The sequence below is a fragment of the Phlebotomus papatasi genome, chromosome 2, assembly GCF_024763615.1.
Source record: "Phlebotomus papatasi isolate M1 chromosome 2, Ppap_2.1, whole genome shotgun sequence".
Taxonomy (NCBI): Eukaryota; Metazoa; Arthropoda; class Insecta; order Diptera; family Psychodidae; genus Phlebotomus; species Phlebotomus papatasi.
Genome location: NC_077223.1, coordinates 18,490,408 through 18,503,216, shown reverse-complemented (window position 1 = coordinate 18,503,216; position 12,809 = coordinate 18,490,408). Strand labels below are relative to the sequence as shown.

Here is a 12,809-nt window from a genome sequence, read left to right as displayed (position 1 = left end):
AATTTTGAGTTGGAAGACACATATTCTTTTGAGCTGTCCCAAAATTCAGGATAGGTTTGAGAAAAACCCTTTTGTACAACACTATTGTGGTTAATAAGGAATGCAAAAGTACGTATTACAAGAAGGGACACGACCTGCTAATAAGCATAAAATAGAGAAGAAAATATTTTGTAGCATTTTAGAGATTTTTTGCAACCGCAGCGCCGCCAGACGTTTGCCAAGTGAGTTATTTGTATCTCTATCTCTCTCTCTCACAGTTGAATTGCGCGCGATTTATGAACTTTCCATTTGAAGTGATATTTGCATTTAATTTCTTTGTATTTCTGCAAGATTCAAGTAAAAGGATGTGTAGCGAACAGCTACCGTCTTCCGACAAAGAAATCAAAAAGACAATTTCTTTCTATTATGAGTTTTTATTTCTGTTATGTCCTTTTGGCGCAAAACTATTTATCATGGCACCGTGAATGAGCGGGATTAGTGTTACCAGTATGGCTAACTATAATTTCCATTAAAATTCTCAATACAAAATTTCCGATATTACACTACTTTTAACGAGCACAGGTTTGCTTAAAATTAAATAACGCTCCTACATAAAAAAGCATATTTCATAAAATTTTTCATAAATGTTTGTAAATTCCTACTGGGGGCTTACGAAATGTTCGTCAATCCCATAGCCTACTAAAAAGTTCGTAAATGTTTGTAATTTCTTCACAAATGGTTCCTGACATGATCATTTGACGAGATTTTTTTCGTAAATGTTTGTAAATACAGAGAAAAATGTTCGTAAAAGTTTGTTATTTTACGAAGATTTTAGTGGGTTAATAGATTTATGAGCATTTCGTTACTCCCCCCAAGAAAGTATTCACAAACATTTACAAACAATTTTACGACATATATTTTTGCAATGTAATATTTGCACCAAGTATAGAACTATTACTTGCATAAAAAAGTGAATTCACCCCATTTAAAGTTTTCAAATGATCCTCTATTTTTCCTTCCGTTTTCATTGTGAATTGGAAAAGTCATAGGAAAATGAATATGAAACATTTTTTTTACGACTTTTTGGATGAGAAGTTCTGAAGTTTTCCAAGTGCATGAAAAGTAAAATGAAAGAGGGGTGAATATTGTTATCGTTTACAAAGTACAGAGAAACCATAGCAATAGAAACACTTTGTTCAATAAAATTCTGTTGAAAACATAACACATTGCTATACTAAATATTATTAGGGACTTTATGTGGCATTTCTGAACAGAAAAAGAAAACTTTTATTTACTTTTTTTAATGCAAAAATATGGTTCAAATCGAAATCAAGATTTGAATAATATAATTATTTTTTCATATTGTATTTTATATTAAAATAGAAAGAACCAAGTTTAGTATAAAAAAGAGACATGTTGTCTATGAAATTCACTTTTAAAGATCAAAAATATTTGCATATTTTATTGGTTAAGCAATGCGACTTCTTTTATTACAATCTCTATTGGTACAAAGCGAAGATAATTTTATTTAATACAATTTAATGTTCATGCTCTTTCTATATAGACACTTAAGAAAAATATGTGTGGAGCATGTTTTCATTTCTCGACAATTTGCTCTATATTTTTCCATCCTCCTATCTCTGAGTAAGATTTGATTGTGGATGAGACAGAGTAAGAAATATAACCAATTGTATGAAGCTTAAGATCTTCAATGAGAATCTTCGGCACTCCCACGTTAAATGTTTCATTTGATTTATCAAGTCAGATTTCATTTCAGAATGCTATTTGCAGCGAAAATTTCCCTCGAAAGTCAAATCAATTGACTTTTATTGAAGTTCATATTTTGTTGTAAAAGATCAAACAAGGCACCTTGACTCTAGGGAAATCTCAAGAATTCAAAAACCGTTTGTAATCTATTTAATAATTCAAAAAAAAATATATGTTTTTATGTCAAACACTGGACAAATTCGAAGAATCCCGCACGGGGTGAGTGTTATAGTGAATATTTTAGCCCTTATTCTTCGTTTTCTGAACACCGTTTTCTTCCAGGACAATCCCATTTTGATACATTATTTCACTGACTCAATTACCGGTCTAATCACACTTAATCCTATAGTTAATTAATGGCTTAATTAACAGTTTAATATCCTATTCTATGACGTTACGACATTCTTTCTGACAGAATTTTGATTTCTCGGATGATCTCATTGATTTTATTCATACTAAATAATTCTCTGAATCGTGTCATAGTGGCAGAAAATCGCAGCCAATCAATACTGTGTGCATATATTGCGGCCACCACACCATGGAAAAAAATCTCTATAAGAGGGCCACCTGCTTCTATAAAGACTCGCGAAGATTGTGACCAACTTTAAAGTTGCAGATTTATATCTTCAACTCAATTCTTAATAAGGATTTTTTTTTCACTCCTATAAATAAAACACATTTAAATTCGTTGTGCAGTATCAAACACCTAATTTGCAAATCAAAACGTGAATAAAATATTAATTTAAAAGATGTTACAATTTAAAATTTTCCCAATAAAACATTGTAAAGCCTCAATCAATATTTTTTTTTTAATTTGAGGTCATTCTGCAATTCAAAGTCTCACAAAAATTCTTTAACAATTTCCTGATCAAACATCTGGTAGTTTTAGATCAACATAGACCATTCCGCAGTCTTCTTTTACATCGTAAGCAAGAAAGAATAAACCAACCAAGGCATCGCGCAGAGAATTTAGTCACATCTTTTTTTTTTAGAGAATTTCTTATGAGATTCTCTCACAGAGTCATCGCAGCAAAAATGACGTAACGCCTTCGAATTTAGCAACACGATTAAATTCACAAGACAAACACAACATATTACACACATTCTACTCTACTGTTCGTATTCTTTTCCTACATAGAAATCACACTCAAATATTTTCTTTGAAACCAACAAATTTTCAGCCTCTTCCCACAAAGAGTTTTTTTTTAATTAACTGAAAGAACTGTCCTATTCAATTTTAGTAACTTTAGTCTCATTTCGATTTATTTTTCAACAGCAATTCTAAATCTAAAATCCATACAATGTAATACAATAAACGTATAGGATAAGCCTTTAACGTGGACAGTGGGGCATTTTCATGCTAACATGATTCTAGAAAATATAGAAAATACAATTTTCATATAAGCTAAAGTCTATGTAAAACAAAGAATACTTGATTAAAATTAAAATTTATAGTTCTTGAAAAAAGATAAGCTCTGTTAAACTGACCCACCCTCCTCTAAAATTACTTTATGCAGAAATTTACATATGCACAATAAAAAGTCAACAACCATGAAAGATCCAATTTCTGCTATCAATTTGGGAAACTATTTTGGAACAAGCCTAATTGGGAAAATGACCTCTATATCTATTATTCGACTGTCAAAACAGACGCGAAAGAAAATTCGTATAGTGCCAGAGAATTCAACAGATTATTAGGCATTCTGTTTTATTATAGTTTTTCTAGGTGTGACTGGTTTACAAAGCATCTCAAAATTACCCTAAAATTGCAGAGGATCAGAAAGATACATTAATTTTAATTAAGAAAATAATTACTGGTTCTTTTCATCAGTGCTTATTCTTTGAAGAGTCTCAATCAATAGTTAAAATTATAAAAAATGAAATGAATATTACACATTTTAACATTTATTTATTAATGGATTCATGTCCCGGTACAATTTATAAGTACATTATTGGGGCTGTAAAAAAATTGAAAGAGTATAAGCGTTGAAAGAGTAGTGTGGCTTTTAACCCTTTAAAAGTGAATGGGACACCGGTGTCTCAAATACGAAAACAATTTTTCTGACTAAAGAAAGTTATTTTGTCCTCAATTTTTTTGTTTTGTTTTTGGGACACCGCTGTTCCACTCGTCCTTAAATTGTTTAGATTTAGACATAAGGTATCATAATGATCTTTTGAACTATACAGATGACTACCCAAGAAGCAATTTTTTCTTAATACAGTCTTGCAGAATTCGCTAAGTAAGGCACTATAGAACCAAAAATCTTTTTATTTGTTGATAACGCTCTTGGTTCCATTACTGAGATTACTAAAAGTAAAGTGGCGCACTCTTAAGGATCTTAAGAGCTTCTATAGAAATTTAAACAGAAAATTCTCACTTTAAGTCTTTTAAAAGTGCACTAAAAGACTAATACTTGGTTCTATAAGGCAGCTATTTTGCTTCTTGGGTAGAAATCTTTATGTCTTTACCGTTTGACGTCTTGCAAATTAGTGAAAGGACATACTAAAATTTTGGTGTTAATCCTGTAAATTGAAAAGCATGACGCTCCAGAACAAGTTCAGTAGACTAAGCAATTTTTCATATACAGAGAAACGTTCGAAATGCATCACAAAGAGAATTTAAAGAAAGCAAAAACTGGTCAGGAACTTCAATATTTTTAATATTTTACTCTAGTCCAAATCCTTTGAAAAATTTGCAATGTAGAAACAATTTAAATATAGAAATCTTAAGTATAGACAGAACATAAGATAAAAGAGATAAGATTTTACCATTTAAGGTTTTGTTATTACGATTAAACCTTAGCCATACGACTTAACTGCTCTAGATTCTTAAATGCAGAAAGTTGTGAAAAAAATTTTGCTTTGGATTATTCATATCTTATAAAAACAATCTTTAATAAATTGTATTTTGATCTTTTTGATCTGTCTCATTATACGGGCTTCAGACCTAAGACTAAGCCATGTGCTTAACTTCTCTAATATCTTATCGGTCGAGATTTTTTTGGAAAATTTTGAATTAGGATTGAATTATTAAAGGCAAAAGACCTATTACATTTTGAAAAATCAATAAAATCGGTTGCCGTTTAAGGATTTAAGACCTTCGGAAACTGGGCTAAACCTCTAGTCTGAAAACGGTCTTACATTCAGATTTAACTGCCTATACTGTTTTTCTCGTTTTTCTTAATTGATAAATTATCTACTAAATTTAAAAATGATTTAATTGAATAGTCTCTATTATATTTTTAATGTTTTATCATATGCTATCGTACTTTGAAAAATCACTGCAAATGCTTATTGTTTTAGAATTCAAGATTCAATCCGTTTGAAGAACCGTTCTTAAGACAATCCAATAGTTTTATAGTTTTTAGAGGGAAATGGATGAAAAGTGAATGAAATTTTAGTTTCCAAAAGATAAATTACGCGCCTTAAGCTGTTATCAGACTAAAACTAGCACGTTATCCTAGTTCCCGAAGATCTCAAGTTCCTAAATAACGACCGATTTTATTGATTTTTTAGAACCTATCAGGTTATATGTTTTGAATATTCCAATATAAATTAAATTTTTCCAAAAAATCTTGATTGATCAGAAATTTGAGCAGTTAAGCCATATGGCTAAGCTTTATGCCCTAGGTACACTTGAAACTTAAACTTGCAACTTTAGAGATGGTTTAACGTAATTGTATTCCAAATAAAGGTTTGATTAAATTCCCATCAGTTTTCCAAAGCCATTTTTCGGTACTTTCTCGTTTTAAGTAGTAAGTGTGTCTAGGGCATTAGGTTTGAAGCCTGTATTACGCGAAGACACTTTAACCGTTTAGACATTAAAATCACAACAAAGATCAGACCCACTGAACTAATCGGGCTAACCAATACACATTGAATCGTCTTTTGATTGTTTTCTTCGTTGCTTACCAACTAGGGTAAGATAGGGTAATTGGGAATCATGTCTATTATGAAATTCTGAGATTTACCCACTAATTTCAGATTGTCAAAGACCAAAAGAAAACCACGAAGAAACTTTACAATTGAGATTACTTCTTTGTTGTATTTTTCCTTTTGCCATCTAAAACCATCTAAAACTCTTAGGAAATCTCTAAGTTCCAAATTAGACATGAATCCAAATTACCCCATCTTACCCTACTTTTTCTAAAAAATTCTCTTTCTCTCTGAATTTGAGAAATAAAATAAAATCACCAGAAAAAATACACAAATAGACCAAATTCAGCTTCTAATAACGTCAACAAAATTCATACAAAATCCACAGAAAAATCCTAATTTTAAATTTATAAGGAACAACTGGCAAGAAACAGACTGACTGAGAAAAAAGAGAGTAAAGTGAAGTTCATTAATGGACGCAGAAGATAATTTCACAATTTTGGAAGATTTATATTCAAACAGAAAGGAAAAAAAATCAGAAAGAAATAAGAATTTTGCCGGTGCGAAAATTCAGTGAAAGCCACCGTGAAGGAAAACAAAGTGATATATGTGGATTTACTGATGGGTAGTGGAAAAAAAATCCGAAAATAGTAGGAGAATCTATTTTAAGCCTGAACAGTATCAACTGGCAACATTGGATACTTTATCGATTTAATACACTTTTCGACATCATCTCACACCCCTCCATCGTTTACCAGAAGGGACACACTTTTATTTGAAACAGATAGTCTATATGATAAATTTACTAAATTCCCGCACCAATTTCATTAAATTTTTTTTCTACCCAGAAAACCTTCACCAATTGGGAAAAGCTACAAATAGATCAAGACTGGATTAAAATTCTTCAAATATTTCCACTTGAAATCTTTTTCATCTTGAGGGTATTTTTTTTTGTTTTCTCAATATGAAATGATTTTTTTTTCTTGCCGCTTTTGCCACTTGCCGGCTGAAAAAACACGTAATGTATGCAATGTACAATTAAATAAAAAAGAGAACTGAAAAATTATATAAGTGATGTCATTTCCTCTCATAATATTCTACTTGAAAGTAGAATTATTTTTTGCACACATAAATGACGCATTTTATGTATCATACAAATTAATACTTTAACATTTTTTTATATTGCTATTCTTTTTTTGGAGAAGAATATTTAATAAATTCTTCAAGTTAAAGAGAACTACAGTAAAATGCAGTTAAAAAGCCTAAAGATATTTATCTAATATTTAAAAAAAAAATATTGATAAAACAGGATACGATGTATTAATTTATTTTTGATAGTTTCCCATGCATTAGCGAGTTTATTGACCTCATTTTCCATTCAACATTACTATAACCTCGTGAAGTTTTTTGTAACATGTCAAATAAGATGATTGGCACAATTGCTAGTCAAATAAGTGTCACGAAATTTGTGATAAGAGACAGCTCACTGTATTCAAATTTGTTTTGTCCGAAAATATCAGCGAAAAACTCAATAATACATTTGAGAAAAGTTGAACTGTCAATATTTCGCATATAACCCTCTTTAAAACAGTTCCACGACAGAGATACACCTGGTAGTAAAGGTGTAACTTCTAACAAAGAGAAAACATATGAGATAGACAAGAAAAATTTTATGTCTTTTTTGGGATCTTTCAGTGAACGAAGTAAAAAACAGGAAAGAGAAAATTTTTATAGGCAGCTTTGCTCTTTTAAGAATATACTTTTAGCCCACGAAATCCGGTTTTTAATTTTTTCCTCGTATATGATAGTATCATTTTAAAGTTGCTTGCAAATTATCTTTCATTCTAACCAATTAATAAAATTTGCCCGACAGAGAATGGCATTCAAAATGCCTCAAATTTCCTAATCTATTATTTATTGATAAAAATTGACTATCGATTTTCTTATCTTGACCATGACTTTTTATCGCTCAACCGTCATTTATGTATGTTGATATTTCAAATTACGATTGAAATAGCGTAAAACTGTGATTTTTACTCATAAGACAAGTAATTTTGATGGTAACCCAATGACTATACCATTATAATACTAACTTAATAATGTACTGACATTGTAAGAGGTAGACAATAAATTTATAGAATGTTATTTAAAGGAACATCGCGTTTTAGCACATTAAATGGTATGAGATATTAAGAATTCTCGATCCTTTATGCAAATTTCAAATGCAATGGAATTGTTCCTAGTAGTTTAGTAAAATTTTGTTGATACTGACTTAGAAATAAACTCAATTTTTTTGTATAATCTAAGAATAATTTAGAAATTAATTAAATGGAAAAGTCCGAAAAGTCTCAAAAATTCTCCAGAACAAGATTAAGATTTAGGACAGAGAGCCTTAATAGATCTGAAACTATTCGTGTAAAGTATAATTTAATTTCGAATCCGAAGGCTCTCATTAATAAACATCAAGCCACTTAATTTTAAAAGTCCAAAGATTTATTTTGCCTTTTTTATATATGTTTTAAATTAATTTTAAGATAGTTCAAAATTGGTGCAGCTTAACCCACTATGAGAGTTTCTACTTCAACTTTCAGTTTTCGAAACTTATGGCTACGGCACACCTTTTAGATCAGGAAAATTTCATGAAATTGAATTTCGAATTCCTTTCGTTCTCACACATTTTGCATATATCCATCTCATTCTGTTTCACTCTTCTTCTTCTTCTTTTTTACATCATAACAAATTCAATTTAGCACAGCCAAATTTGGGGTGCGAAAAAATGAGATAGACATATGCAAAACGCGTGAGAAAGAAAGGCATGTGAATTTTGATTTAATCAAATTTTCCTAATCTAAAAGATGTGCCGGAGCCATTAGTTTTAAATTTAGATTTCTGATAATTTTTTTTTATATTTTTTATTAATAGTCTAACTCTAAAAGTAACGATTGCAATATTTGTAACGAAAATTTTATTCGTGGAAAACTTTATCAAAGCTATGAACAACAAGATTTTGCCCTCATTTTAAAGACAACCCAAACTTCTTAAGTTTTTTCTTTTATTTTATGCTAGTAACGATATTTCAAACAATTAAATTCTAAACTGTTTTAGGATAATATATTTAACTCTTTCGCGTCTTTAGGGTCATATATGACCCGGGGAAAAAAGTTTCTTTTTGGCTATTTACATTAATTGAAATCTAACTGGAGTCTTGAGAAAATGAGCCAAGAATCTTACATCCTTCTATTATGATGTCGTGCACGAACAGATAGATTTCAATTAATGTAAATACCCAAAAAAAACTTTTTTCCCCGAGTCATGACATTACCCTAAAGACACGAAAGAGTTAAACTTATAGTTTAATACGAAGCGTCTCTTCATAGACGTTTAACTGTAATTGAAATATTTAATTTTGATTACTAAAAACTTGACTTCATGCTAAGGTTTCTTAAAGATTCTTTGTCTCAGTATTAGGGGAAATATTTTTTTTTAAATAATTTTTCAAAATAATACAGGTCATATTAATATACTTATTGTAGTTCTTTAATTTAAAGGTTCTTAAACAACAGACTAAATTTAAGTTACATTTTAGTAAATTGAAATCGTGTGCCTACGCCATTAGTTTATTTTTATTTTTATTTATATAAATCTTTTGCCCAACGCACAATAACTTTTGTTTGGTAAACATGTTTTCTAAATTTCCTATGAGAGTGAACTAGATGACTAGGTTTACATTTCAGTCACTCTTATGGCCAACGTAGAATAACTTTTGTTTTGTAAATGTTTTCGAAACTGCCTGTTAGAGTGAGCGAGATGACTAGATTAAGATTTCTTTCCCTCTCATTGAAATGTCAAAAACATGTTCAGAAAACAAAGGCTGGGGTAAGATGGGATAATTTTGGAATCATGTTTAATTTGGAACTTTGAGATTTTCTAACAGTTTTAGATGACAAAAGTAAAAAAAAAAACATCGAAGAAATACTCTCAAATGTAAAGTTTTGTACTTCTTCGTGGTTTTCTTTTTCTCTTGGATCATCTAAAACAGTGGGAAGTTCTCAAAATTCCAAAATAGACATAATTCCGAATTACCCCATATTACCCTATTGTGCTTTGGACATTTTTGGAATGTCAAAAACATGTTTACAAAACAAATGTTATTGTGCGCTAGATGTTATTTTATCGACTGCTGATTTGGTATATTTGGAAACACATGTAAATTTATATAGGATCTCAAAACATTGGATTTTGATCAAAATAGACCACAAGGTTTAACACTTTGATAAAGAGGTTAGGCAAGGGCGGTAAAAAATAATCATTCTTTATTCGGTCGCAGTGATTATATTACAACCCGAGAAGCATTTTCTTCTCTATTTGTTAGATTTATTATCTTGTATAAATGTACAAAGGGTCCAAAGTAAGTAAATTGTTATTAATTTGCTTATAGCGCTCTTCTTGGTTCTGTCCATGTGACTACTAAAAATAAAGTAACGCATCCTTAAAGGGCTAAAAAGTTTCTGCCGGAATTTAATCACAAAATTCTCATTATGAGAATTTGGTGCTTTAAAAAAACTGGATTAATTAACGAAAATGTAATAATGTATTGATGATTTACTTTACTGATCAACACTAAGCTCTGCTGTTTTGAAATTATAAAATTTGTAATCATTACAAAATTACATTAATTACTTTACGCACTGCTAATGTTTTCTTTGAGTTCTCAACTGATAAATATTCTACCAATTATTGTCAGTATCACTTTTAATTCTATTTTTTATCTTGCTTACCTAACTCAAGTTTGAATCTTATTGTAAACATTACCAATGTTCTAATTCGTAAAACCAGAAGCATTTTAGGTTAGGGCGAAGGTAAAATTTTGGATAAAAGAGAGGAATAGGTAGATATTTTGAATGTGTGATACCTCCATACATACACCTGAGTCAATTAATGACTGAATGAGACAGCAATATTGTCCCCATTTTGGTCCCCTAAAAGCAGTGCTGTATTTAAAAAACTAGGGCCCTAGGGCCTGTTAATAATAATGTTTACTAAATTGGTTTTGAAAAAAAATGATAGAAAAAATGATTAGGTTCTTTTATTCTTTAGGAACTCAGGTGAACTTGAAGGTTGAACACCTCTTTCATTTTAAATTGAGATCGTCTTAATAAATTTATCAATGGAGCCCTATTTGCCCCCTCTCCCCAATTGGGAAATGCGGCCCTGCTTGAAGAGTTCAAACAGGGTCAATTGACCGCTTCTCTCACTCTCCCATTTTGACTGTGCGAGTGAGAAAGCACGAATGTTGAATTTTTCCATATTTTGACCCACATTATTTTCCTCCACAAGAATTGCGTGATTTCCACCCAGAGCACGCTGAAAAAGCTGATTTGCCGACAAATATCGTGAATTTACATGTTTTTTTTAAGTTTATTTTATCGTGATCGTGCGAGAATAAGAAAAAAATTTATGTTCTCGTTCTCACTCACACCTTTTTCCACACACACTATCCCGCTTCCACTTGTAGCACAGAAGCAACTTTACGAAAATGGCGCGTCTGTGTGTGTCGATGACGTTTCATGGGCGCCGTCCCGCGACAATTTTTCTCGCGAGAATTTTTGGTAGAAATTTTATCGAAAAATCACCCAGAAAACTTGCATATTTCTCCGTGGAAATACTCAAAAAACATTCTGTAGATGTCAATAGAGACATTTTTGTGTCATTTGTTTGGAAACTTGCGGTGAAATTTGAGAAAAATTGGGCGGATTCGGTGATTGTATTGCACATACCTGCAAATTAGTTTTTCCGAGTCAAATTAATCCAATCCTTATCAATATTCCATGCAATGGGGCATGTATGGGTCACTGGGGTGTGTCCACTGACCCGTGAGACACTTTTTGGGCACAACGGAGGCGCGTAATTAGCGATGAAAAGCACTTTCTCAGAGAGTCCCAGACCAAAAACACGCAATCACTTCTAAAGTCACAACGAAACTGACGAGAGTCGCGAGGTGAATTACGCGATTCGAGTGAATGTGGTGAATTTTTCAAATTCACCTCATCGAATTCTAAAAAATTCACCATAAAAGAAAACTGTTCGAAAATGGGGAGAAGCCGGAGGAAAAGGTTGTAATTTTTCGCAAGATAAAAAATACTCAAAATTACTTTTTTAATTGTACTAATACCTATGGAGAGGTACTTTTATTCAAATTCTTCAAATGCCAGAGAACACATAAAATAGGACATGTTTGGCATGTCCGCGGGGGCGCTTATTTATAAATTCAGTACAAGGAAACAAGGAGATGGACATGGAAATACATAAATATGAAGAAAGATTCATTGGAAAATATGTGAAATTCATTCATTTTTCTGCAATTCCTCATAGAGAATCTGCTGTATCCGTATACGAGCCCTCAATTTCTGGCATCCAGTCAATTGGGTCATAAATGGCAAGAGACTCATCAGGAAGAGTTTATCATCGGTGTTATTTCCCGATGAATCGCAATTGCTGTATTCCTGGATGGAAACCTCAGGAGCTGGCTGTGGATAGTCATCCTGATTGTTGAGATCGTTGGGATAGTGAGAAGCGGACGATTGTCCTTCTTCGTCAGAACTGAGAACCTGGACATCCTCTTCCAGCTTCATTTCAAATTCCGGAACGTGATAGTGAGCATAATCCTGGTCATATTGGATGGACTTGCGTTTCAGTCTCTCAGCACGATCCCAATCGATGTGATGTATGAGAAATCTCATGGGCTCAAATTCATCCAATGGGATATCTCCAGATGGTGGATCACCCCCAAAATTTGCCCTTAAACGATTCCTGAACTTCTTCCGAAGAAATGCCCAGCGACTTTTTAATTTGTTCTCTGAATATTTGTGTTTGATACTCAACTCCTTCCATGCCTCCACCTTTCCTGCCAGATTATCCTTCGAGGGTGTGGAGTATTCTCTTGCATACAATACTGGTCGCTTCATAATATCCAGCAGTACCTCCTTGTCCTTGGAGGATATCATTTTGCCGTGCCTGGGTGATTTTCAGCAATATTTTTGTTATCAAAACACAAGATTTACACGCATACAACACAAAAACACTTTCACTCGGGTGAATTAATTTGGTGGATCGACTTTAGAAGGGGAGATGAATGACATTTAAACGCCGAGAACGCCCGAAGATTCATCGGCTTCGGCATTTTTTCG

General features: G+C 31.9%; 2 protein-coding genes across 6 annotated transcripts in view; both read right to left on the bottom strand.

Moving 5' to 3' along the window:
* LOC129802920 (protein 4.1 homolog) overlaps positions 1–11,605 on the bottom strand; it is a 47,052-nt gene extending 35,447 nt beyond the window's left edge. For all 5 annotated transcript variants that reach the window (XM_055849135.1, XM_055849139.1, XM_055849136.1 and 2 more), the window contains exon 1: positions 11,400–11,605. The gene's annotated coding sequence lies outside the window, so the exon portion shown is untranslated. The remainder of the gene's footprint in view (positions 1–11,399) is intronic.
* Positions 11,606–11,803: 198 nt separating this feature from the next.
* On the bottom strand, positions 11,804–12,765 carry LOC129802916 (uncharacterized). The gene has a single exon (XM_055849132.1). It carries the CDS (start codon positions 12,624–12,626, stop codon positions 11,967–11,969), a length of 660 nt encoding a protein of 219 aa, XP_055705107.1. The 5' UTR covers positions 12,627–12,765; the 3' UTR covers positions 11,804–11,966.
* Positions 12,766–12,809: the final 44 nt, after the last annotated feature.